Raw genomic sequence first — 27228 nt, forward strand, 5'->3', positions numbered from 1 at the left:
CCCAAAGGCAGATCCTTTTACCAAAGGGAAGCGAAGGGAACCTTGCTGTATGTTTCTACCAAATCAAATGTGCCACCGACGTGGCTTTCCTTGAGCATCCCAGTCGTCCTGAAGCATTCTGCTGCTGAGCTGCCCACCCTGGAGAAAATGGCTTCACTCAGTACACACCAGCAGCCTGCCCTCAAATCAGCCTGATCCAAAGCATTTCTAATCCTTGGGAGTGTTTCTGTTTACTCCAGGTCCACAAAAAGCATTTATAAATCATTTTTCCCATGTGTTTTTGCTCTGCTTAGGTTTGGATCCCCAGAAAGCTTTCCCTTGCACAGGTTTTTAATTCAAAGTTTGTTCTGAAAAGCAACAGCAGTTTCTTTTACTGTTTGCTACAGGAAGGGGGGATGCCTGTCTCGGATATTTTCCAGTTTCTGTCCTGGATTATTTAGCACTGCTGGATGCCACAAAAACCTCTGTGATGCTCAGCCTCTGATCCGCTCGGCTTTGGATGGTGAACACAATATAACGCACGAAAGGTGTGACCAACAGGTAAGTAGCTATTGAATTATAACTTATTTCCACATTCACTGCTGGTTTTAAGATCGCCTGCTGCAGAACCTCCTTTTTTAGTGCCTGCAGCAGGTTTTTAATTCTTCCCAGACCCCGTGGAGCTAACCCTGGCCACGCTAGCCCCGTGGCTAGCAGCCAGCTCGTGCTGACCCACGGCGTTTTGCCATCTCGTTACGCCAGGAAACGTTACGTGGGGCCACGGGCGGCCGTCAGGATTTTATGAAACAGCCGCTTTGCTTTCGTGGGCCGGCACGGGGGGGACTTTTCTCGGTGTGGCAATCCCCCACCCCCCCTCCCGGCGGTGTCCCAACGCTCTGTGGCAATCCCCAACCCTCGCCGGGGGCCGGGGCCGGCTCCGCGTTCGCCGCTCTCTGAACCCCAAAAGCGGGACGGGGATCGCGGGGAGGGGTCGGGGGACCGGGGAAGGTTTGCGGGGGGGGGGGGTTTTGCGGGCACCGGGACCGGCCCTCCCCGTCCAATCGCGGCCGCTCCGCGCACTCCCCGCCCCGCTCTCCCCATGGGCACAAAAAGCCGGCGCTCGCCGCGCGGAGCGGCCGGGCTGCGGAGCATCCCCCGGCGGGCAGCGGGGGCCGCTCCCGTCCGCTCGGTGCCGTCCAAGCCCCGTCCCCGCCGATGGGGGCGGCTTCGGGGGCGGCCGGGCGCTGAGCGCGTCCCCGCGGAGCTCCCGGAGCCCGCGGATGCGCCCCCGGGGTCGGGCGCTGCGGGCGGCGGCGGGGGGCTGCGGGCCGGGGCTCGCCGCGCCCCTCCGGCCCCCCGGGAGCCGGGGGGAGGCTGCGGGGAGGCCCCCGATGGGTGGTTCTCTGCGGGAAGCGCTGCCCCGTGGCCTCTTGGTAGCCGCGAGCCCCGGGGCGAGCAGCTCGTGGCGGTGAAGGGTCGCGGCTCCTCGCCATGGACACTCTGAAAACCACCTACATCGTGCTGGAGCTCATCATCGCCGTGCTGTCCATCGCCGGCAACGTGCTCGTGTGCTGGGCCGTGGCCATCAACAGCACGTTGAAGAACGCCACCAACTATTTCCTGGTGTCGCTGGCCGTGGCCGATATCGCCGTGGGCTTGCTGGCCATCCCCTTCGCCATCACCATCAGCATCGGCTTCCAGGTGGATTTTCACAGCTGCCTCTTCTTCGCCTGCTTCGTGCTGGTGCTGACCCAAAGCTCCATCTTCAGCTTGCTGGCGGTGGCCATCGACAGGTACCTGGCCATCAAGATCCCTCTGAGGTAAGAGACGCGAGGCAGCCCCGTCCCCTGACCGCCGGGGCCGTGCCTTTCCCTGTAACGTCCCGTCTCTAGCGGTGCCGTGATGTTTGAAGATGGTGATGGTGAAAATATCAGAGATTTTGTACTCACTGCACGACTGGGATCAGGTTCCCAGCGTCCTGCCTCTTGCTTAAAGACCTACTTGGGAGCTCAGTGTCTTGAGGCTATTTGTCTTGGGAGGGTCAGTGGCTTCCTGCGGAGGCTACACGGGGATGCAGGAGTGAGCCTGGGACAGGTCGAGCTTATCTATGTAGGTATTTATACAGCCCCTGTTACTGGGGCTCAGGGCATCTCCCGGGTAATTGAATACAAGAGCAACCACTCCTTCTCCTACTTCCCAGCCCATGAGAGAAAGGGTTGTGCAGGCTGTTTTGTGAGAGCCCTTGTCCTGCTGAGCTCAGGCTGTGATACTTTCAGGGAGGCTGAAAGTCATCTTAAAGGGGCTTTAATGTGACATTGGGCATAACTCAGGTTTTTGACTCAGAGAAGAGCCTGACTAGGCTGTCCTCTAGTTTACAGATTTAATCAATGGACTGAAAATGCATTTTGTTGCATTTACAAGTGCTGTATTTGCGTGCACACCTTTTCCTTCTGAGTACGTGCCACGAGCGGGTGCGTACCTAGGTAAATGTCTGGTGTCAGCTCTGTGCACACGCAGTGACAGGAGGAGAGGGAAGGAGAAAGGATTCACACCTCAGTTTGCACAAGTTCACAGTTCAATCTTTCATCCAAAAATTTCGCTGCCTTCCTTCTAATTCACGGGACGCTGGGATGAATGCGTTAAATATATTTTACAGGCACTTTAACAGCGAGTAGGTGCAGCAGCTTCCTTAAGTGCGGCAAACCCCCAGGTTTTGCATTACAAATGACCTGAATCTGTTAATCTGGTCTCCTCCTGCCTCTGATGTCCCTCCCCGGGAACTGGGCATCGATGGAGCCCCTGGGGGGACTCACGGCACTGCGGGGAGCGGCCACAAGCGGGGTCTGGGGGGGCACAGGGCAGGGACCCCAGCTGAACCGCGGTGGCTGCAGCTTCCCCAGGTTCTGCTTGGCTGTGGCGTCTCCTTGCATAAGCAATAAATTCTTCCTAAAACGACTTAAAAACCCCACCCGCTCACCCTATTCCGGCACGGTGTAAGTCCCATGCATTGGGCAGATGTTGCTCAGGCACCGGGCAGGCGATATGGCCAGGGAATGGAAACTGAGTGGGGCGAGCGTCGTGGGACCTGGGAATTCCTCGGGATGGGGAGCGGGGCTGAGCCCTGTGGCAGGCAATATCCAAGCAGCTGCTGTCCTGTAAACCCTTCCTAGCCACGGGCACTGGCTCGGATAATTCCCCACTGCCTGCTCCATTTGTGTGCTCTGGGGCTTTCTCAGGATGGGGTCCGGCGGCTCGGCAGCAGCTCCAGAGCAGTTTGGATTTTTTAATTCTCAGTTTAATCCCACCACCCATCGCCGGCACGGTGTTGGGCTCAGGCTTTTAGCTGTGACTCTCCTCCTTTGTACCACAAATGCTTTTTGCAGGGCTCGGCTGAGGCAGCGGAGCCCTGCAAGCGGGGTTTGTGCTCCGCTGGAATCAGTGTGAGAGCGGCAGGTCAGGGCGCCTTGAGGGATCGCTTGAAGGTACGCAGAGGGGAAGTGCTTTGACAACCGACAAAGCAGCAAGTGTTTCCTCCACTCTTTTAACACGGCTTTCGAGCAGGTTTGCTGCACTTTCTGCTAGGTCAGTCCATGCACCTGCGTGGGATGAAGCCCCAGGGGGGTTTCCTTGCTCAGATACTTTCCCAGCGCTGTTTTTTCACCCCATCTTTGGCTAAATCCTGTATTCCCTTGGCACGGACATCTGCTCAGTGCATCTATATATATTCCTGTGACTGCCTCCTAGCCAGACACATCCAGCTCTTTGGCTGTAAATCGCCATCCAGGACTCCCATCCAAGCCTGCTCCGAGGTGTGAGGTTTGGATTAAGCTTCACCTTGGCACCGAGGCGCGTTTCGTTGCTCCTGGGGTGACCAGCAAGGAAAACCTCTTGGAAAGGCCGGGACAGGGCATTGCTTCAGCAGCAGGAGGTTTAGGGACTGGCACCGAAAGGCTTCTCGTTTGTACAGCCAGCATCAAAAGAGGACAGAGAAGGCTTTGGGGAGGATGTTATAAAACTCTTCTGGCAAAACACGTCTCTGCCACGCTCGGGTTTTCCAGCCTGGGGTTTTTGGGGCAGCCTCAGCAGCAGCCCCGTGCCCGGCCTGTCCCAGCACTGCCCGTGGTGTGGGCAGGATCCTGCCCCATTGCTGCCCTCAGAGGGAGACTTGGGCTGTGGGAGTGATGACCGTAGGAAAAGTTTCTTTCGCACTAAAAAATTCCTTCTGGAGACCAGTGCAGGGACCAGTAACGGGCCGCACGGCACCAAGCATTTAATGATTTGTGCCCAGCCTGCAGCCTGAGTCCCATGCCCCATGGCTCCTGCTGGAAATCTGTGTGGGGACACTGAGGATGGAGCCTGCCATATTATTTGGCGTTATTTAAGGGATATTTAAGCACACGGGCAGGGCAGGCCCGCAGGCTGTGCAGCAGTTTGCACTGCAGCCAGGCTAATAATGGATTTTTCAGTTCTGTGGCTGAACCCAAAAATCCCACGGGGGAAGAGGCAAATTGTTTCAGTCAAATCGAAGCAGTGAGGTTTGGAGGCTTCAGCGATCCTGACCAGCCTGGCAGGTTGCTGCTGAGCTGCTTAACCCTTCCTGCAGCTGCTGCTTTTCGAAACGGGGGCATCCTGGCTGGGAAGGAGCTGACGAGTCCCCGGCTAGAGAAGAGCACAACAAAAATTGTACAAAATTTCCAAGTGGTGTTTTGGAACCCTCCCTCGCCTGGCTAAAAATATTTGCTGAATTTGGCCACGAAGTTGTGAATTCTTTCTGTCCCTTGAAACTCGCTTGTTTGTTTGGGTTTGGGTTTGACAAATTTACTATTTGCTGGGGCAAAACCTCCTGCCCAGGTCCAGCCCGTGCCTGCAGCTCCTGGCCCCTTCCCGGCCCCTTCCCGGCTCCAGGACAAAAGCTCCTGGCCTCATCCTGCCCACACCTTGCTGCCCGGCACCTGTCAGTGCCGCAGTGGGCACACAGCACCCGTCCTGGGGCAAAAGTCTTGTTTGTTTTTTATTTTTATTTTTATTTAACTGGTTGGAAACAGAAGTGCCGAGGTACCAACAGGCCATCTCCCGTTCTTACCTCTGCCATCAGAGTGGTTCCAGAGAGTGTTTATCAGGATGGTGATAGGCACTTAAGAAATAAATATAAATATAAATATAAATATAAATATAAATATAAATATAAATATAAATATAAATATAAATATAAATATAAATATAAATATAAATATAAATATAAATAGCTCTCTGCTCCCACCTCAGCCCCCTAGCAAATGCTCCCTTCCCCGCCGCGCTTGCTGTGAGCAGAGTATCGGGGCCAGGCAGCGGTGTCTCAGCAGCAGCAAATCCACCCTGCAGAGCATCTGGCAGGGGAGCGGGGCTAAGATTTTGCTCTGCAGCGTTCTCCAGGGCTGGATTTCACCCCACAGCCCCGCCACTGCGAGCCAAAGAAGATTTGTAGGTGGAATAAAACCGTTCCCTTCTATTCACATCGACCAAAATCCTTTGGCATGGCTCATTGTTGGAGGTAGGGGTAGGAGCCTGGAACAAACGGGTAAGGAATTGGGGCGAGACGGGGCAGTATCTGTACTTGGAGTGCCAAAGCAGAGCAAAAAACCCTGCCCAACATCGTGCTGGGTGCCTTCACCTCGCTTCCTGCTGCTGGGGCATCCTCGCCTTGATCACGGGCGCCCTGCGTCTGCCGCTGCAGCAGCCCAGCTCCCCCCGAGCTGCTCCCCTCGGGAAGGCTACAGCCCTGCAGGAATTGCTTCCCAGTTCCCTTCAGCTTGTTCCCCAGAAAGCAAACCGTTGAGCGGTCATGGGCTGTAGGACTTGAGCCCTGGGGAGGAGGGAAAATCCTCTGCAGAGCCTCGGCCTTCCTCGGCCGTTTTCTGTGTGCCAGCTGGGCCTCAGCAAGAGAATTGCAGCCGCTCTTCCTTCTGCCCTCGCTTCGTTTCCTTTCTGGAGGGGAAATCCTTGCACTACCCTTTGTCTGGACCCACACGCGTGTCCCGATGTTTGTGTGTGGCTCACACAAATGGTTCCCGACCCCGAGCAGTGCCGTCGGCATGAGGTTAGCACCGATTTATAAACTCAGTGCACAGCAAACCCAGCAAACGTGCCCAGCACCATGGGCAGGGCTGGTGTCTGCCTAAGCTCTGAGGCTGCCATGACTTTCGGGAGTTTTTGGTGCTTGAGGCATTGGGATTTAGGACTGGGGCAGGCAGCGGCTAATGCTGGGCATCGCAGCTGCCTCCGGATGCAGCCTCTCTGCGTACAAAAACATCGGTGCCGATCGCTCTTAGGGTCGTAAACTGGAAGCGGGAAGCAGCAGTTATTTTTAGGTGTCAGCAGTCCGATTTCCTAAATGTGCATGTCCCAAATTTTTATATTTTTCCCATATCTCAGGGGCCACTTCCCTCCCTGGCAAGGAGCAAAAATCCCGGCAGGATGTTAATTGTCCCCGGGAGCTCCGCAGGGGCAGCAGGGATGTCGGGGAGAGGAGCACGCAGCTGCTTCCAGGGGTCAGCTCGGGGCATGGACCTTGGGCTGAGCCAGGACCCAGAGCTTTGGGGTTCGGGGCTTTTTTTAGGTTCGGTCAGGTCAACCTGTAAAAAAGGAGAGAAAAAAAAAAAAAAGTATGTTAATTTTTAAATGGAAAAAAACAACGGGTTTTGAAATCTGGCAGAATTTTGCTGTGGAACCTCTTTTGTAAGACCTCTTTTGGTATGAGCTTGCAGTTTGTCGTGGCATTGAGCACAGACTGCAGAACTGAGTCTTTTAGGACCACCCTGCCCTGGCCCTCGGAGGGTGCTGAGGCTGCTGCCGTGGTTTGGCACAGCTTCAGCAGGGTGCCAGGGTCGGTGCCACCAGCTGTGCCTGCAGCTGTGCAGAGCTGCCCCTTCCCCGGCTGCTCTCACGGCTTGGCTCAGGGAATTCGCACACGCCGGAGAGGGGATTATCCCCCTAAGCCTCCTGAGGACATCAGGCCTGGCATGAGCCAGATATAACCCGTGAGTACATCCCTGGGGTGTGCCCGTGCTGCTGCCCGTGCCCTTCGGTGCTCTGTGAGCAGAGGTTTGGTGCTGGGAAAGCGCCCGGGCACTGAGCACCACAGCCAGGGCCAGCGGGAGCTGCTGGCCCCACATCACTCGGGCTCTGGGAGGGACAAGGTGCCATGTAGGACCGGGCGATGGCCACATCCTTCCTCTCTCCCATCACATTTACACCTCGTGCAGACCTGCCGGGGCTGCAGGGGCTCTGCAGGGGGGTGCCCTGCTGGGGGTGCACGGTGGGCACCCGGTGAGCTCCACCGAGCTCACCTTCGCTGCAGCCCCCCCAGCTCCGTGCCCCCAGCAGGAAGGGCAGGAGGCCGGGAGCACACGGGGGCTGCTGCTGCCTTCCCATGCGCACATCGAGGGCAGATGCGGGGAGGAAGCGATTTGTCTGCGACTGGCCGTGGCCGCACACAGATGTCCGGCTTCCTCGGCCCGCGCTGCAGCCACTAATCAGATTTCTCACTCGCCGCCAACTCCTTCCTGGGGAGACAGCGCAGCTCTTGTTTTTGCTTTTCTTTCTTTCTTTCTTTCTTTCTTTCTTTTCTTTCTTTCTTTTCTTTCTCTTCCTTCCTTCCTTCCTTCCTTCCTTCCTTCCTTCCTTCCTTCCTTCCTTCCTTCCTTCCTTCCTTCCTTCCTTCCTTCCTTCCTTCCTTCCTTCCTTCCTTCTCTTTGTCTCTTTCTCTCTTTCTCTCTTTCTCTCTTTCTCTCTTTCTCTCTTTCTCTCTTTCTCTCTTTCTCTCTTCTCTCTCTCTTTCTCTCTCTCTCTAAGGTGCAATCTGTGATTCATTTCTAATGTCCTGCCAGGATATTTCGTCTAATAGGCGATGTCTGCTCCGCGGCTGTGTGTGGAGCAAACGGAGCGGCAGCACGGGTGCACAGTTCGTGTTCTTACACTGAAAAGAAAGGGAAAAAAAAAAAAAGAGCATGATGAAAAGTACAGCTGCGAGGAGATGACAAGGATACAATGCTTGGCAGCCGAACCGCTCTCTCCCCCTGTGAATGGAGGTGTCTGTGTTGTGTTTTTTTTCTTCACCCTTAAAATAGAAACCTATAAATTATCGCTGCTTGTTTGTAGCAGAGCACCTGCGGAGGGTGAGTGCTGCGAGCTCTCTGTCTGCTCGGCTCCCTGCATCCGGCACGCTGGGCATGGGGTGAAATGGGGAGGGAGCCAGGGCCTGCCTGCCCCAAAACACAACCCCGGAGGCTCTGAAGGTGCCAGGACGCAGCTGGGACTCTGCTGGTTCCTCCAGGTGAGCTCCAGGAGGTTCTGGAGCTCATTTTCGTGTCTCCAGTTGCAGAGAGTGGTAAAAGGCTGTGGCACCACAGCTTCCTGACCTCCTCCTCCTCCTGGGCTGGGTATGGCCCCTTCGGGACTGTTCCCCCAAGCCGTTGCTGCCTCATGGCCCCAATCTCATGTCCCTAAATGCTGAATTATGCCCTGGCTGCTCCTTGTTGGACAGCAGCAGCGCTGCTTGGTGATCTCAGAGTGGGGACACTGCAAGAGCTCACGGGGAGATGCCAGGGACGTGCAGCACAGGACTCGGTGCCTCCACACAGCAGCCAGACCCCATCCCTGCCACCCAGCTGCTCTCAGCAGTGTCTGCCGGGTGTGCTGGCGTGGCCAGCTCTAGCAAACAGCAGTGGGAGTGCAGTGAGAGCTGCTGGGGGGGAGAAACCCCAAAAAACCCCGAGCATCCTACCAAGGAGAGGCGGTGCTGGGGGAAGGCTGCCACCTCCAGCCCACGGCCAGCTCAGGGGGCCTCTCCGCCAGACGCCGTGGGAAATATTTGGCCCAGCACAGCGTGGGCTGCGTGGCTATTAACTGACAGCCAGTGCATCGCTATTTTTGTCGGAAAAACAGAAACCTGACTCTCCCTGTGATCGCAGCACAGTGCCGGTGGCTGGGGATGGCATCGGTGCTTCTGCAGCCTCTCCGCTGGTGGGAGCTGAGCTAATTAGCTGTTTGGTGATGATTATGCCAGCAAAGAGACCTTGCCAGGCTGTGTAAAAGGAACTAATGCACCGCCAGGTTATTTAATCTCCATAAATCATTTTTAAGCATTCAGCTGTCATTTACACTAAAGCAGCATTTGAAGCCCCTAAGCAGAAACATGGAGGAGATTCAATATTTGTTGTGCATTAATTGAGCGGACTTAGGTGAGTAAATTTACTTTAACAGTTTCTTGCCTGATAATATTAAGCCTGAAAGAGTGAAGGAGTGGTTTCCTGGCGTATTCAGAGCTGTGACACTGTGTTCATCTCGGCGTGCTCAGGGAGAAGGGTTTTTTTTTGATGCTGCTTTGTGGCGGCGGCTCCGCGTGGTGGCTTTGCACGCCTGTAAGCGTGTGCTTGGCTTCTGCTAACTCAGTGCAGGCAGTTTCTCACCACGTAGCTGTAACGAGAGGGTAATTAGCCAACACTTCTAGAACGCCAAACCGTCCCCAGCTTCACGTGGGCCTCCTCTCAGCGAGCAGCTTTTGCAGGGCCTTTGCCACTGCCAGCAGCAGATTTTTCCATCTCTTCCTTCGCACCGATGGGGCTCCTGCTTCAGCTTGATCCCAGCTCCCTCCTCTCGTGAGCATGAGGGAAGAGCGAGCAGTGACAATGAAAAAGCCTCACTGGGGCCATGTGTTTTCAGCAAGAGGCAGCATCGGTGCAGGACGTGGCTGAGCCGCTCGGTTCGGCTGCACAGAGCCTCCAGCGAGACAGAGCCTCGGCTCCTTCACTTTCTCTTTCTGAGCTGGGCTTTTGCATTTTCCACGGCTGCTGCAATGGTTCGTGTGATGTGATGGCACCGAGGCTGTGGAGCAGCAACAAAAGCGGTCAGCTGAGTGAATAGCACAAGCTGGGGAGCCCGAGACAGCCTGTGGGCTCCCATAGCCGCATTTCTTTTCTTCCCACGTGTAGAGCCGTAAAGGTCAGGAGCGGCCCCTGGTCCTCCCTGCAGCACTGACTCAGCCCGGCCAAGGCCAGCAGTAGCTCGAGGCTCCGACTTTGCCAAGATTGCTGGGCTCCTGCTCCGAATCCCATCTTAAAGTTTCCAGGCTCCACAGCCCCAGAGCAGGTTGGGCTCCTGACAGCAGGCACAGCGTTCGGAAAGCAAAGGGCTTGGCCTCGCTGATGCCCCGACCGATAATTGCTCATCCGAGGCAGCGAGGCTCAGTAATAACAAGAGAGAAGTGCAGGAGCAAACCTGTGCCTTGGGCTGCTGCCTCCTCCGGGTGCTCAGAGACAGCCCGAGCCCCCCGACTGCTCCTCCCGGCCTGGCCCCGCCGCCTCTGCAGCTTGCAGGAGGAGACGGCCGCGCACGCACGGAGGCGACGCCAGCGTGATTCAGATGCACAGCTGCGGCTCTGTGGGAATAAAAACCCTCCCCTGCCTCACGGGCCGGAAGAAAATCAGAACAAACGGTCTTAGGAAAGGAGGAGCAGGGTAGCGAAGCCAGAGTAAACAAGCAGTGAAAGGAGGGTGTGGGAAGGGGGGACACGTCCGTGGGCCAGTGGATGTGAACTGGCCGCGGGCAGGACGGGAATGGGTTTCTCATGTTGTCTTTCTGGCAGTCGCTGGGTTCTTCATACCTCCAAAATGAGAGCCAAGCGATGTTTTGATGCTGGCATCTGTTCTCATCGCACCCACACCAGCTTGTCCTTGCCCTCTCAGGTGCCTGCACCACCTGTTTCGGAGATGTGGGGGACTCTGCATCCCCCTGTACTGCATCAACTTGGCCTTTGCTGAAATTCTTCATAACTTGTGAGAGCAGCCCAAGGAAAGCGTTTGCTTTAAGATCTGGGTCTTTACATCCAGCTGCAGTGTCACGTTCTCAAGCAGCAGAGGCTGATGCCAGCCCTGCGAGCTAAGGGAAGCTGCGCCCATCAGCACTGTCAGAGGGGGCACAAAGCAGGGAAGGTGAACGGAGGGAGAACAGCCCGGAGGTTCTGGCATTCCACTCGGAATGGAGACACAAACCCTCGCTTGTAAATCTCCTGAGCAATCCATCATTAGCAGATGCTGGCTCAGAGTTCTGCCAGGGTGTTTGTTATCCAGCCACAACAAGCTCGCGTGGGCTGCAGTCTGGCATGTGTGAGCCAGCAATTGCACTGTTTGGGAAACTGGTAGGATCCATGGTTTCCACACACATGTGTACTTCCCACGTCGGTGTACGAGGTAGCACAGGGATGGCCAGCACATTACTGGACCGCTGCAATCTGCAGTAAAAGCCAGTGTTGCTGCAGGCGTAAGAGCAGCCCAAGTTGAAGCAAGCAGCCTGCGGTGTAGGGGCTGTAGGAGTGTGGGGCGATGCTGGTTAAGCCTTTGGCTGCCCATCACAGCGTACAAGTGGGAGCCAGCACTGGCTCGGCCGGAATCGGTCAGCCCAGAAGTTCACGGAGCCCAGCAGCGCGCCGTGGCGTGCCCAGCGGTGGGTGCTGAGCCAGGAGAGCCAGGTGCTGGTTGCGGAGGGAGCCTTCCACCGCCGTGTGCTGGCCGTCCGTGTAGTCAGTGGTTTAGGCTCATGCAATGATAAAGCCTTTTTTAAGACTCTGTGCCCTTACCTCCTACTGAAGTCTCACCGGGCTGATGCTTGCGGGCCAGGGCAGTGCTTGGCAGCCCACGGGAATAGTACGTGACTCAGCTCCCCAAATCACCTCGCGTAGGCGTGGAGCAGAGGTGAGATTTTTTACCCCTCGAGGATCACAGAGGTGAGGTTCCCATGGGGGTGTGGGTGGGGATTTTGTGGCGTCGGCCAAAACACCAATGACTTTAACTGCAGGGAAGTCATGAGCGCTCAGGTAATTAATGCCCCTATCTCGGCTCTCGTCTCGATGCTGCAGGTATAACAGTCTGGTGACGGGGAAGAGGGCGAGAGGCCTCATCGCTGTGCTGTGGCTCCTGTCCTTCGTAATCGGGCTGACGCCGCTTATGGGCTGGAATAAAGCCATGAGCGGTTGTCCCAACTCCACCAACGAGACGGGGCCTGACACCAGGGCAGAACACCACGGCTGCTTCATCTCCTGCCTCTTTGAGAATGTGGTGACTATGAGCTACATGGTGTACTTCAACTTCTTTGGCTGCGTGCTGCTTCCACTCGTCATCATGCTGGGAATCTACATTAAGATATTTATTGTTGCCTGCAAACAGCTGCATCAGATCGAGCTGATGGGCAACTCCCGGACCACACTGCAGAAGGAGGTCCACGCAGCCAAGTCTCTGGCCATCATCGTGGGACTTTTTGCCTTCTGTTGGCTGCCCCTGCACATCTTGAACTGCATCACTCACTTCCACGAGGAGTTCTCCAAATCCAAGCCCGAGTGGGTGATGTACATGGCCATTATCCTCTCGCACGCCAACTCTGTCATCAACCCCATCATCTATGCCTACAGGATCAGGGACTTCCGCTACACCTTCCGCAAAATCATTTCCAAGATCCTCTGTAAGACGGACGACTTCCCCAAGTGCACCACTGACAACAAGCAGCACCTGACTGTCACCAATGCTAACGCTCCAGCGGCCCCTGGGACCCTCTGACCTTGCACAGCCTGCTCCCGGGGCGCTGCAGCCTGACCCTGACACTACTCCTCCCTGTGCCTACGTGACAGTTACAGCCAGCTCCTCCGGGAGTGCTCACAAATGACCACTATGCAGTTATGCAGCTGTATTTTTTTTATTTTTGTAATTAACATAGTGCCTCCTAGAGGGATAACCTGACTGGGGAGACTGAGTGCAGTTCACCCTCTACTGTAAAGCCAGGTTGCGTGAGCGCTGCTGGTCGCGTTGTGCTTCCTTTCCAGGTCAGATGCTGACTGTGGAGGACCCACCTGCTGGGGGTGTTTCCCCGATCGTGCTGCTCATGTCAAGTCCTCAGATTTTTATTTTAATTATTTTTATTATTTTTTAATCTCTTTATTGATATAGGAGTAATAATGTTGTGTGTTTTGGGGTTGTTCATACTTGACAGCACTTTGGTAATACCCTAATTATTCCATCAATTGTTTGATGCAGTTAGTATTCTCCGATGGGAAAAAGTCTTTCTTAGCCCAGTTGCTGGTGTGAAACTGAATCCGTGTCCCAGGCTCTGAGAGACACGGCCGTGCTGATGGGGAAACAAGATCAGACCTGGCCGTGTATTCCAGCCCCATTATTGAAGCCGTACTTACTAAAAGAGAAAACTTTAGAAAAGGGTTGACTGAAGCTGTAGAACAGCACTTTTATTGCCTTTAAATAACTTTGTTCTACAGGATATACTAACTTGTGCAGCCCAACGCTTCAGGTTTTATTTCATATCTGTTTCCTGCTATCAAAATGCAGAAGGCAGATGTGCCCTGGCTGTCATGGTCCAAACTCTCCAAGAGCTGTGGCAACACTTCCCTCCCCACCCCCCCAATTTTATTTTTATTTTTTGCTTCCATGTCAAAACTTGACAGACTTGCAGTGTTTCAGAAGCGCAGGTTTTAGCTGTGATAGCTGGGTGCTGCCGCTCACCTCATTCCTACAAGCCCCAGAAGCTGTGAGTGCTCTCTCTAATGGTCATTTTTCATTTTTTTAAATTTTTTAATCTTGACCTGCATCAGTAGCAGAAGAGACAGGAAGGGAACGAACTTGCTTGAGAGAACGCTTTGACTCGCGGCCTGCTGTTGGCCAGGCTCTGTGGGGCCGGAGCTGGCCTGGCACTGCAGGGCCCTGACGCCACAGCCACAGAGCTGCCAGAGCGCAAGGCCCTCAGCAGCAGAGCGGTGTTAGTCTGGGCTGGGAGTTAATAACTCTGCAGCCACAGCTCGGTAATTACTGCAGCTGATTTAATATGTAACCGTGGTACACAAAGCTACACAAAGGTGGGAAGAGGAGCGCCGTATTTTCCAAAGTACCAGCGCCACGTCTCCAGACTGCTGCCAGCAACCTGGTGTTTCTGGGAGGCCTTTTGTTTAGCGGGCCATTTCCATTCCACAAGAGAGGAACGGGGTGAGGAAAGGAGTCAGACATCACCAAACAGAAGCTGGAGTTTTCAGTGGTAACCCAGAATACCAGCCCTCCTCAGCCATGCAGGGAGCCAGAGGTGGGGAGCAGCCCTTTCAGAGCCAGGTGGCAGGGAAGGAAATTTAAACACATCCAGTTCCTGAAAATCTGCAGAAATCCTGCTCCTGCAGCATCTGCAGTGGCACCTGTGTGACCTGCAGGCTGCAGGTATGCCCGAGGGCCCACCACGCACACAGGTTGCTGGAAGTGGTGGGTTTCACTACCATGTGCAGCGGCTGAGCCGTTAGAGCCAGACCCAGGCCTTGGTGAAGCACCAGTGGGGTTAGCACACGCTTAGGCAATGCCCAAGTTCAGCCACAGCTCGATATCTCAGATCCTGGTATTCCCAAGATGAATCTGAACAAAGTTACTGTCCAGAGGGTTTCTCCTTTAACCTCCCCACTCAGCTTTGCTGCATCTGCCTTGGTCGTGGTCCAGCTAACACATGTAGCTGCCTCCCACCATTTAGGCAGGGTTTGGCTCTCCTTTCATTCCTTCCCTTCTGTATTATCTTTGGCCATGTTCCTTCTGTTAATCATGGCTGGAAACAAGCAGGGTTTCACCTGCAGGTCTGGCAGTGTTGCAAAGTGGTTGCAAGCCACATTTATCCTTCCAACAAAAAACGCAATCCCTCCCCTCCTGCTCACTGAAAATGAACCGAGCTCTGGACAGCACAGATCAGACTGAAGTGCACAGCACCACCACACAAGGAGATGTCCCAGAACTGTGTGTGACAGCACTGCAGAGCAGCATCCACAACTGCTACCTTCCATATGCCTCTCATGAGCCAGAATCCCTCTACACAGACGAGGCATTTCCTTGTGTGAATGTGCTGGTAACTATGGCCTGGGTCACCGTGGCATTTAGGCACATGAAGTGCCTTCGTGGATCTGAGCCAAAGTCATTTCAAGGCAAAATAAAAATAGGACACCCTCCCACCCCTCCTCAAAAAAAGCTCTGAAAGTTTCTATAAAAATGTGAAAATGGCAGAGGAACTTTCTGTAGAGTGCAGCTGGGGATGTGCAGCTGTCACTCGTTACTGCTCTGATGTACATAGGATGGATGTGTTTTCCTCATGTTGCTCAGATTTTGTATTTGCAGTGACTTTGTTATTTACATACAAAATGCTTAATTTACCACCTACACAACCTGGCTCAGCCTGTGCCCCATCATTTTGTGCGGTGTTGTGTTCACACGGTGTATCACACAAACACTGGGCCTGGGGAGGAGACCAGTCTCAGAACATGGAAGTCACGGAGCTGGAAGGAGCCGGCTCCTGGCTCACTTGCTGTGTGGAGCAGGGGAGCAGCAGCCGCCTCTTTTGCCTGTATCTGCTGGGCCCAGCCCTGCCCTGCCTGCCAGCAGGAGGTGGCCGGCTTGTCTGAACTGGGTCGATCTAAAAGCAGAGCCACCAGTGACTCTTCCAAAGACCCCGTGTTACAGTAAGCACGGAAGCGAGGCCCACGCAGCACACAGCTGTCACTAGGCTGGAGGTGCTGAGGGAATCCCCTCCCCAGTCCCTGGTACAGGTTTGCCAGCGATGGATTGGAAATTGCCCTGAGCAGCCTGCTGCCAAGAGCCACTGCGGGCTCACTCGTTGCGAGGCCGAGTCCCCAAAACCTGGCGGGTCCTGGGCAGGGTTGGGGGCAGCCACAGTGGGCGCGGTTAATGAGGCTCCGTGGTCACGCAGAGACCTGCCGGACTGTTTGTGTCTCCACATTGCCACAGATCAGTTCAAACATCTTCAGAAATCCCAAGAACAGCTTAAATAAATGAAACCAAAGTCAGCACAGGCTTCTTAACATTTATTAATTAATTAATCAGTGCAAAGCTGCTAATTAATGCCACATTTGGCTACAGCACAGGAAGAAACCTAGCAGCTGCAATGGCAGCCTCGTAGACGTGCTGGCTGTGCGGCCAGGAGGGTACACAGCAAGCACATCTGCATGTGATCCAAGTCCTTCATCCTTCTTCCTCTTCCTCTGCCAGTAAGATGTTTGTGAGCTGCTCCTCAGAGACTGTTAGCTCCTGACAGGCTCCCAGGGCCTGGCTGAGGTAGACAGCAAGGATATGTTTGCACTGCAAATAACAGCATGGAAAAGTTAACAGCAGGAGCAGTGCAGGAATGCCACGCTCCATCTGACAGCCACAAAAAAGCATCCAGGCCAGAATGTGTCCAGGGAAGTTGTCACCTCCCCAGGTACACGTTTCCCTTTTGTCACACCAAGAAACAAGCCTGGAGCTCGAGCTGCCCCAGGTCTCTGCAGTCAGGACACATACAGGGGTCTGACACATGGCAAAGTGTTACCGGATCCTGCTGCCCTCCCCACGAGCACGCCAGGTGCAGAAGCAGGTAGGTCCAGGCCACAAAGAGCAAGAGTTGGCTTTGCATTGTCTGGCAGCCCTCACACACCCCGCACCGCTCTAGGAAGTGAGAGCATCAGGCCCAGCTCACAGAGCTCCTGGAGTGGGCGGGCTTCCCATGCGGGAGGGATGGTTGGCACGGGGGCACACAGACAGACCCGTTAGTGACCCTGAGCCCTTCCTCACGGGCACCAGGTGAGCCCCACTGCATCAGCCAGCCTCTACGTGGCAGTCGTATGTGCGGCAGTGGCCCCTGTTCCAAGAGACCAGGAACTGTTCATCTCTTGAAAAGTAACGCGTAATTAAGAGCAAAAGCCCTTCCCAGCCCTTGCGGGCCTAGCTCCATCTAAACGTTGTGACTCCTGGAGGCCAGGTTGTGCACTGGGTCAGGTGCAGCCTGCACGGCCAAGTCCACACTCAGGTATCTGCTCCCTTGGAAACTTCAGGCTGCTGTGGTTTGGGGAGGAGAAATCAGCACAGCCTTCTGCCCCACACCCTGCCCTGACCCCAAGTTAGGGCAGACAACTTACCAGCAGGCTCTCGCTCTTCTGCAGTACAGTAAAACCAAAAGCAGGACATGTACAGAAGTGGCAGGAGCTGTAGCAGGTGTAGAGTTTACCCGAGGTCCCAAGGACCTGAAACAAAGTTATTCAGAGGGTGTGGGAGTCAGAGCGAACATTCACTCTCAATTTCTTTAACTCCTGGCCTGTATTTGGTCTGACATCCTTTCCATAGTGACTCACAGCATGCAGCAGGCGAGCAGATGCTGCAATACAAAATCACAAAAGAGGCCCCAGATTCTGCAGTGGCACACATTAAGCTTGAAACTCCTCAGCTTTCTGCATCTCTACATACTTCTCTCCCTACAGGAGAAGAAAGCTCCTGTACGTATACCCGTGTTTGCAGCAGACATTGGCTCCAGTGACTTGTCTGCTGCTGAGAGATCAGGAAAAGGGCTCAGGCATTGAGCACAGAGCCCCACCGCAGTCTCCCAGATTCCCTACAGCCAGGCCCCAACCCAGTACTGGCAGACCCTGGGTGGTTGAAGATAACCCAAAGTCTTGTCACAGAAAGCACACTGATGAATCCAGGGCCTCCAATGACCTGCGGATGGAAGGAGAGCAGCACTTGCAGCGAGCACTTGCAGCGAGCCCTTTTCTATCCAGCACTGAGCGCTGGAGGCTGCAAAGGCTCTCGCTGTTTTGCTCCCGAAAACAGCTGCAGCCATTGGAATCCAGTTTTGCCTGAATAAACAAAGTTCAAGTCTCCAGAGAAGAAGCCTCCCTACTTCACCTCTGGTTTGGGAACAGCACTGCCTCCTTTTCCCACGTGCTGCTCCTCTGCAAGGCGGGCACTGACTCATATTCCTCCCCGGGCACAGGACGCGGGCAGCCAGGTGAGGGAAGCGCTCATTCCAGCGTGAAGCTGACAGGCAAACTGCACTGCTGGAGCTGGTTGCCTGATACAGAAAAGCCAACCTCAGGATTATTTCTCTTCTGCCTTCTTCAAGACTGGAAAGTAGCTTTCAGAAAGTTATTTTAAGAGCAGTCTGCTCTGCCCTCCTCCTCTTCCAAGAACACACTCACAGACTAGGAGCAGAAACCTGCCCTGAACAGTGTGGACTTCCCTGATGCTCTGAGGCTTAAACTGAACCCAGTTACCCCAAAATGCAGTTCCAGCAGACCATGTGCCACGATGTGTGTTGTATTTGCCACAGCAAGAGCAAGTGGCTGGCACTAAGTCTTAGGGGGTATTTCAGAAAGCAGTGGGGTGTTACACAGGTGCCATCACAGCAGAGCTTTCTTCTGTGCACGAGCTCCGGGCTCTGATGGCACACCACGCTCCTCTCACACCAGGCTTTAGATTCTGGTTGGATTCATGGCACGTGCACTTCAACGTAAAAATTCCTCAAAAAAGGAAAAAGGCAGTGGAGGTCTGCAGAGTGTTGCTCCCCCAGGAGGTCCCCAGCACTGTGAAGTCCCTCCAGAAGAACATCATCCCTCAGGGTCCAGAACGGTACTTGCTAAAGGTCCCTTCCCTGTCCCCTGCAGCTATCTCTGCAGCCCCTGCCCGGTGGGTGAGGCCTGCAGGTCTGAGCTAACCCCGCCGTGCTACACCTCTTATCCCTCAACTCTCCCAGCAGATTCAGGACACAAGATCCACATTCTTATTTCAGGGGAAATCAGACTTTTTTCAGAGTCTGGCCTTTACCCTGGCCCCTCTTATACTCCAGGCTGTTTGTTTCACTTGTGATAAGTTTGTTTTTCTCTAACCCCTTTGATTGTTTTTTCCAAGATGAAGTATTCTGATGGTGCCTTTCTTTCAGAAGTGTTTTCCTTTGAGGAGGGGGGGAAGTCACAGACTGCCAGATTTGGGCTGAGCTTAGAGATCCCCCATCCTGACCTAGACAGCAAGAATGCAGCTTCTGCCTAATAAGGCAGGATCTAAACTCCAAAGACCAAGAGAAAAAGGTGCCTCCATTTCTGGGCAGCTGCGGTCAAGCCAGGCGCTGGGGTACTTTCTTGGCCCTGAGATGCTCGGAGATTTCCTTCCGCTGCCCTTGTTGCCAGGCGCTTGTTGGCAGCACTGAGAGGAAAAATAACCTTGGTGGTGGTGTCCCTGCCAGGGAGGGACACAGAAAAGCCAGCTCTGGCACCAGTGTACTGCCAGGCAGCACCACTCTGTGCCAGGGCCTGGTGCTGTCATCCTCAAGGTGGGACAGGCTGCCAGAGTTCTAGGAAATTAATTTAAAAAGACTTATAAAAGAAGAAACCGATAAAAATGCAGGACATGAGCAATGGAAGTGATGGCTGGTGGCAGGACTAGTGCACTGACCCTTCCCCCTGCTAGCTGCCTTCACTCCTGCAGCTCACAGCCTTTCTGCAACTCAGGCACAGCTAAAGGAGGTGCCCCAGCCGCTCCTGCTCACCACTTACCATCCAGCAAGCTCCACCACCAGCGAACATCTGCCACCTCTGCAGCAGGTAGGACTTATCCCTGACCTGGAATTACCAGGGCTGGCAACAGCCTGCAGTGTAGGCAGATATTACACAAGCTCTTTTGGGATGATTTACAACCCTAAGGTAACATTGGCCTTGAACACCCTGTCAGTGCCACCCCCGTACTAAGTAGCAAAGGCATTAATGCCTGGGCATTAAAAGATAATTCATGGTTTTCACTTGACTGAGGGCTCCTTCTTCTCGCATCTCGGTTCCTGAGGGCAAAAGCTGTCTACACGACAGGCTGCGGTCCTAAGGCCTGCTTGAGCAGAGCCATTTCCCCCAAAGCAGTGCCCAAGATGTGCTGAGTGATATGGAACAAACAGCGTGTTAGCCTGGGAAGTATCAACAGCTCAGATTCGGCTACGAGGACCCAGAGGAGTTTCACAACAGGACCAACCTCGTGGCCTCACCAACAAGAGCTCTCCAGACCCAGCTGTGAGTGAAAGCACCACTTCACATTCCAGCTCACCCACATCTGGGTGCAAACGGCAGGGCAGAGCTGACCTTCTGGGGACTGAGGGATGACTGAGCCTGCGTCCAAATGCTCACAGACAATCCCTGCCCCCACTGCACTGGGCGTGCTTCTCTGCTGCAGAAGTGCACACAGCTGGGACCAGCGCCTGCACCACACAGAGGCATGAATCGAGAGCCAGTGACACTACTCAGCCACCCTGAGTGCAGCGTCCCGCTCAGCGCTTTGGTTTCTGCAGCCCCAGCTTGTGTTCCCGTCAAGGCTCCAGCCGACGGCCTCGAGAGAGGCTCTGCTCTGTTTCTGCCTCTCAGACAGCTGTGCTGAGGAAGAATTTCGCAATGGGACCGGCCTCACGCCCCCAGAGAAAACAGCTCTTCAGATTCCTCTGTAAATGAACTCATCAGCATGGCCTTAATGAGCAAGGGAGCTGCACTACAAGGAATGCTGCTCAGAAGGACACGTGCGGCTGCAGCGGGAGGGCACCGGCACACGGCACACGCTGCTGGAGCAGCAAACATCGCCCCATCAGCTACCATCAGCTGCACGGCACCTGGCCGAGGGCTGGGCCTGTCCCACATCACCTCCTGATGGCCAGCCCTGACCACCATGTCCAGGGGTTCCTTCCCTGCAGCATCCAAACCCTCTTGTCATGATTCTGATTTCCTCTCCATCTCATTAGGCTTCCTCGGTCTAAGAGATGAATATCAGGCCTCTGGAGATGCAGATAGCTCCGCCACACCACAGATAAACTGTCAGTGGGTGAGCACACATCCAGGCTCCCTGGGCTGCCCAGAGGCTCTGACTGTTCCCTTCATCCTTCACACAAAGGGGGGCAAGTGAAGTGCATCCCAGCCTGCAATGCTCTGCCTTAGCCCACGAGGCCTGACAAAGCTCTGCGAGGACAATGTGACCACTCTCTGCCCAGTGACATATTCAGATGAGCAACAGTAAAAAAGGAAAAGCCTTTAAGCATTCAATTAGTGAGGCAGCTGCTGTCTAAAGGTCCTGGAAGCAGTGCTTCTTAGGCTGCACCAAATACCCACCGGCCAGCCCTCACCTCAAATTGGAGCCTGTGTTCTTGAGCCCTTTATGTTTATGAATCATGCCGCTTTAGAGGGGCAGAATTCCTCTCCAAGGCCCCAGAAGTGATGAAGATTCCACGTGCAAACCAAGCAATGCAAGCTCTGAACACGTGAAAAATGTTTGTGTCGCTACCCAGGCCTGGTTTCCCAGCAATTCTCTTACCCTAGATGACCCCAAAGCATCTCAGCACCTCCAGAAAAGGAGGGAAGGCCCCTTGCAGGGACAGTATTTAGAAATGTTCCTCTTGGCTGCTGCAAGAGCGGGTTTGTAAGACACTGGTATTGCCTCTGTGTTTATCCAAGTGCACTTCCATGCTCTGCAAGTTAGGAAGATATTGGGTCAGGTGTCAACTGGAAACCATCAGATAGTGAAACAGGAGACAAACAACGCCCGCACCTGGTACGCTGTCCTTCCGCTGGGGGACACGACTCGGGTGACAGAACGGTGATCCACCAAATCCAAGGCTGGGACAGCAGCTGGGCCAAATATGAACTTCAGCCTGGAAGAGAAAGTGTCTCCAGTTCGGTCATGTCACAAAAGGAGACCACCTGGCTTAGCTTTAATCCACAGTAGGCCTGTAGCCATAAATTCCCTTTGCACCTCAAAATCCCACCCGTTACAGCTCCATTCACTACGCTAACAAGCAATGTGTCCACCTGGCTTTCTCAGCTTTTTCTTTCATCGAGTGACTGCCAGACCCTGCCCAGCTCTCTGAGATAACCCCAGATGACAACCTCTCTCGGGGACTCTGTCCTCAAGGACAGCCTCCCTCTGACGGCTATTCTGAGCACCTACGTGGTTTGGGGTGTTCTTGAGAACTTCCAAAATCCCAAGCTGCTCCCAAGCAGTCCCACATCTCTTTGCAATACCCACCTCAGATTTATTTACAAGGAAGACATTTTAAGGATTTTTATTTTTTTACACGGGACCTTATGTGATTCTTCTGCAGCACTATGACCCAAACACATTTCTGGCTGCCTGCTGCACAAACAAGACATGAAGTGGTTCCTGTCCTGAACGAAAATGAGACAAAGTGCATCAGAGACACAGAAGTGAGATTTTTACAGTCAGTCTCCGTGGCTGTGAGGCAGCGTTAGCTATGTAGGTGAGGAGTTATTCTGGGGCAGCATATCTGGCGTGGCAGTCCTGGTTGAGTTCCCCTGGACCAGCTGACTGATCAGTTGAATCCCACCTCCAGTCACAGCCACACATCACGCCTCAGAGCAAAGAGCACCGATGATACATAACTCCTTGAGCAACAGGACTCCTTCCCGATCCCTGGAAAACTGGTTTACACCCAGAAGAACAAATGAGCCATTCTAAAGTGATTATGTCTCATTGATCACAGTCACAACTGAGGTACAAATTATTCTTTTTCTACCCAAAGTTGCAGCAATAGGAAGCAAAGGACTGTCTGGAAAATACTTAAGGCATTACACTGCAAGTGGAACCACTCAATAGCAGTAGTTTCATGTCTATAATTCATCTACCAGCAAGGCCCAGGGACGACTTCATTCCTGATACACACCCAGGAACAGCACACGCCTTACATCATTCCATGCTCCCTAAAAAACTTTCCCTTTCCTTCCCTTCCAAGCAGGACACATCACCATGCCGGGACACACGACTGCACGGCACTTACAGATGGCAGCTTGCTGGGATGGGGAAGAGACCAGGTGAGCCAGATTTGCTCAGGTACACATTTGCTTCCAGAACAACCGTGCCTCTGCACGACTCTCTCCTCTGTCTCAGTGCTGCAAGGCAGCACCATAGAGGCACATGTTGGGGTCTGGCCGCTGCTGCGCTTGGTGCTGTAAAATTCTACACCAGCAAGTGGAAAAGTAAAGAGCTGCGACTGCTGAGGGCACAGCAGGTTCCATCAACACACTCCCTGTCTGCAGAGTTAGTGCCATTCAAGGAGGATTTTCTCTCCTGCTGATGCCGTGTAAGGGTTTACGATAAGCCATACGTCAGACCTGGAGAGCTGTACCTTTAGTCTATTGTCCAGACAGCTCATAAGCTTAAAAGTTATTCTAGACCTGTACATCCGGCCACTCTGAACGAGTTCCAAAGAGCTCAGGGGCAACTGAGCTAATCTTTACAGACCTTTTATCCACTGAGAAAAATCTGCGTAGTCTAGATTAGTTGCAAGGGTAAACAAGAAGAAAATCAGCAGCGATGAAAAGATAGCACAAAACGCGAGCAGGAGAACAGGAGAAAGCAGAGGAAAGTTTCCAACTCCAGTGAAGACACAAAGAGCCAAGGCAGAGCCCTGGCGTCTCAACAGCACGGCTGACCTACACGGCTGAGTCAATCTCATTGATAACAAGCCAAGAAGACAGATTTATTCCAGGAAGACCAAAACTTCAGTTGCACAAACTCAAGGCAGTAAGGATTGGTTTCATCTGACAGACTGAAAGGAGGTGGGTGGGGGAACACTCAACGTAAGGCATTCCTTAATGATTAGATTTGGAACTATAATAGGCCTGAGTTTAATGAGTTTCAGTAACTCTTTCAAATTTGGGGAATTCTTTTTTCATGTACATAATTTGATCAGTCTAACAGGAAATAAGTAAGGGGAATGCCCAAAGGAAATTGAAGTTCTTCAGATATTTGGAAGAGATTCAGAAATTAAATCAGAATACTTCAGAGCCCTTGGTCACAGGGAACTGGTGGAAATCCAACTGCCAAGAGTTACCACCCAAGTGTTACTAAACTTAACAAGGGACTTTCTCTCCTTTTTCCTTTTTTGAGGAGAAGGGAGCAAAAAAGAGACTTGTCAAATATAATCCTACCCTTGAAAGGCCACTGTGGTCCAGAAAAAGGAGTCAGCAAGCATACCTTTCACAAGTGTTGTATTAGGTAACTTTAGACCCAAAGCCATCAAGGCCTGACGGGTTCCTGGTAATCTCCTCTCCTGGCTAATTTACAGGCAGGCAAGGACACAAAGCTAAATATGAATCCAAAAAAAAGTCTTTCTCACTGCAATGGTGCCTTTTCTCTACCTTCATCACCACTCCGTGAGGACTGCAGAACTTGGTTCTCTTAGGAGGCTTCTTGTGTTTTGCTGACATATTCATGAGCGTCAGTCAATGCAAAGGTTATAAAGCTGACCTGACAATTACAATAACTGGAAGAAAACTCAGGGTAATATTCAAGGGAATCGTTACCTGGTTGGTGCACAGAGACACACTCAGCTCTCCCTCTCCAGCACACACGCATGACTCAAGCAGAAGAAGGGCTCTCAGGACGCCGTTGTGCTCACACTGATAGGAACGCAGTGGAGCGCAGCGTTCCAGTGCCATGAATCACTGAAACACAGTCCACTCTCACAGAAAACTCATTCTGGATCTGAGGGCGGACTCAGAGCTCAGGTTAAACATTCTGGGTTTCTGCATGTTTTATCCACCCAAATTAGTGCAAGTCATCACAGGAGATTCAGCGATACAGAGATAATTTCATGAATTTGGAAAAACCCTTGAGACAAGAACCTTCGTTCCCACTACCAGCACACGCACTTAGTTAGAAACTCTGCCTGAGAAATATGCACTGGTCAAAGGCAGAAGAAAACCAGCTGCACTACGATGACAGCAAGTTATCAACTGCCCTTTAACAGGACACTGGGACAGGAAGCAAAGGAAAAGATACTTACCCCAGCAGCAGGTCATCAGGGACTGCAACAAAAAGAAAATGAAGGGTGATTTTGCTGAACTCCCCCACTGCATAAAATAACATCACAGGCTAGCCTCGGGAGGGTAGGGTGATTCTAATCTACCCCCAGAGGCCAAACAAGATTCTACCCATCCCTTCTAGTCACCAAAAAGAAACAAGGAGCGGCAAAATGATCTGCCATGGTAGAAAATTTTAGTTAGGACAGCGTGAGGGGACTGGAGATGTGACCGTGGGTGGGAGTTTGCCATCCCCACCTCTTGTGTCTGGAGCTCTGGCTGAGCACACCAGGCCAAACAGCTCAAGTTCCACAAAACCCAACGACACGCAGAATCGAGTCAGGCAACGCTGTCATTGTCAGTCTTAGTTCCTTGCTGCGTCAACCACATTGAACTGAAAACAATCAAGTGCCCTGCTGTTCCCAGCAGACTGCCCGCCCCTCTGTTCCAGTCCTGAGCCTCCTATGTCCCATTCTGGGCCTGGGCCCTCTTCACAGCAGCGCTGCCGCTCCCCTCACCGGGCCTGATGCACCCCACCAGGCTCCAGCCCCCTCCTTTCCACCATCTCCACTCCAAAGTGCACCCGCTCCCAGCCCAAAGCTGGGTTCTTCCTAGTTAATGCAGGAGCAGAAGTTTCCTCAGTCTTGTTCAAGAAAATCATCAATCCCCCTTGTTCCAAGGGCCACAACCCTTGCACTTTCAGTGTGACTCCTTGTTCTTTATGCATTTATCAAGTACAGCAATTAAATACACATTACACATACATTCAGACCACGGGGATTAATTTTAAAAAGAAATGTGGAAGTCCAAATACACGAACTTTTACAATATCCTACTTTTACAAGCGCACAGCTTCAACATCTTGCTCTGCCTCTTTAAGAAGCTGGTTAAAAATACATAGATTGGTTTCCCTGAAACTCTCTTGGCGTGAGTAGAGAACTTTGTGGCATCAAAACTTCGACAATGTTGTTCTTTTCCCAGCACAGTCTTCCAGGGCACCACTAGTTTATGGCTTTTAAAACAGTACACATGCAAAAAAAAAATATCTTCATTTATTAGAACTTCTTGTTAAGACGGAAAATTGCACTTCGGAAAAGTCGTCTGTTTGTTTTAGCTGACAGCTGAGGCTCTGATCACCCAATCTGATCTTTCTGTTATCACTAATGGGACACAGTGTACTGTGCCTTGTTATTCCACTGGAAAATTAGGTCTTCTGACTTTAAAAGCCTTTGTTCCAGAAACTCAAAATATTCCCTATGACTGTTATACCGTTGGTCTGACTTTTCCAACTTTCCTCTAATTTAGGTCTCTGAAGTGATTGATCAGTTCCTTTTCAGCTATGTCCCACCATACTGTTTTGGTGCTTTAGGGATAAATTTTATATAAACCATATACAGCTTTATATTTATAAAGCTCTTTAAAAAGTCACATGTACATTTTGGTTCTTCTCTAACCTGACAGAAGCCATACTGCAAGTATGCCAAAAAGCTATCCAGGTGGTTACCCAGTTTAGATATTAAGTCTTTGTCCATGTCCCACTCAAATTCAGCACTCAAACAGACTCCTCTGGATGTTTATTGGGTTGGTTTTAGTGCAGGTAGAAATATTCCTTACACAAATTCCTTTGCAAGAACCATTCTGCACTTCTTACCCAGTAAACACAAACAGCGATATTCTTTTACACAGATTTTTGCACAGATTACAGAACTCTGTTAGTAATCCAGAGGGTAATGAGTGTCATCGTTTTTAACTAGCAGCTAGAACTGGCCAGGGTTTAACTGGTAGCTTCTGCCTTCACCTCAGCAATGGGCAAGCAGCTCCCTGCCACGGGCTGGCTAACGCAGCACCCTCTGCTGGTCAGTGATGAAACACGTTCATTTTTACAAAGAATTCCCTTTTAACTCTGGTTAAAAACATAAAATGCTCTATAAAAGGAGCAGCACAGTAGGCACAACAAAACAACTACAGAAGAGTGTGGAAATGCTCACCCCTCACATGCAGCCACTTGCACTACAGGCAGGCAGAACTCCTCTAGGTCCCAAAAGTGCCCAACTTGGTCTCAGTTTTGAAGGGGCCTGGCTTTGAGAAGGAGGCTGCTCCTCGTTATCTGTGCCTTAACGCCATTTGTGAAACGGAGGGGCTGGAAGCAACCCCCCAGCTTGCCCCTCACGACAGCGAAGCCCCCACCTGCTGCTCCCTGGAGGTTTTGACACCACCGCCCTCAGGGACGGAGCCGTCCCCGTCACGTACCTTGCGCCGTCTCCTGAAACACCCTCCTGAGCTCCTTCAGCAGCTCCTCCGCCACAGCCGGCAGGGTGCCGCCCATCCCCGGGGCACCCGCCTCAGGCCTGGAGGGAGCGGGAGGCAGCGGGAAGCCCTTCAGGTCACGGCGGACATCGCAGACCGGGCCCGTTCACCGGGGCGGCAGAGCCGGGATCGGCCCCGGGTGGGAGCCGCCTCGGGGCCGTTCGGGGCTGAGGCGGCGGCGACCTCGCGGCCTAGCGGGGCCTACTCGAGCCTCTCTAGGCCTACAGTCTGCCTCGTCGCCATGGCAACAGGTGACGCGGCGCTCCATGTCACGTGGCGAGGGC

At 53.0% G+C, this 27228-nt stretch overlaps 2 protein-coding genes across 5 annotated transcripts; one reads left to right on the forward strand and one right to left on the reverse strand.

Annotated features, from left to right (window-relative positions):
* Positions 1 to 1388: 1388 nt before the first annotated feature.
* ADORA2B (adenosine A2b receptor) lies at positions 1389 to 15232 on the forward strand. The gene is made up of 2 exons (XM_032200948.1): positions 1389 to 1799; positions 11870 to 15232. Exons 1-2 carry the CDS (start codon positions 1471 to 1473, stop codon positions 12561 to 12563), a joined length of 1023 nt encoding a protein of 340 aa, XP_032056839.1. The 5' UTR covers positions 1389 to 1470; the 3' UTR covers positions 12564 to 15232.
* ZSWIM7 (zinc finger SWIM-type containing 7) lies at positions 5711 to 27180 on the reverse strand. 4 transcript variants are annotated; one of them, XM_032200949.1, is made up of 5 exons: positions 26888 to 27180; positions 24622 to 24643; positions 21366 to 21468; positions 16943 to 17047; positions 5711 to 6590 (listed from the first exon to the last, which is right to left on the reverse strand). In XM_032200949.1, the coding sequence occupies exons 1-5, from the start codon at positions 26961 to 26963 to the stop codon at positions 6387 to 6389; spliced, it is 510 nt and encodes a 169-aa protein (XP_032056840.1). In that variant the 5' UTR covers positions 26964 to 27180; the 3' UTR covers positions 5711 to 6386. The 4 variants fall into 4 exon arrangements, with proteins under 4 accessions (XP_032056840.1, XP_032056841.1, XP_032056842.1 ...); XM_032200950.1 differs by lacking the exon at positions 5711 to 6590 and adding an exon at positions 7799 to 7933; XM_032200951.1 differs by lacking the exon at positions 5711 to 6590 and adding an exon at positions 15839 to 16127.
* Between the last annotated feature and the right edge of the window lie 48 nt (positions 27181 to 27228).

Source organism: Aythya fuligula, chromosome 20, assembly GCF_009819795.1.
Source record: "Aythya fuligula isolate bAytFul2 chromosome 20, bAytFul2.pri, whole genome shotgun sequence".
In the NCBI taxonomy this organism is placed as follows: domain Eukaryota; kingdom Metazoa; phylum Chordata; class Aves; order Anseriformes; family Anatidae; genus Aythya; species Aythya fuligula.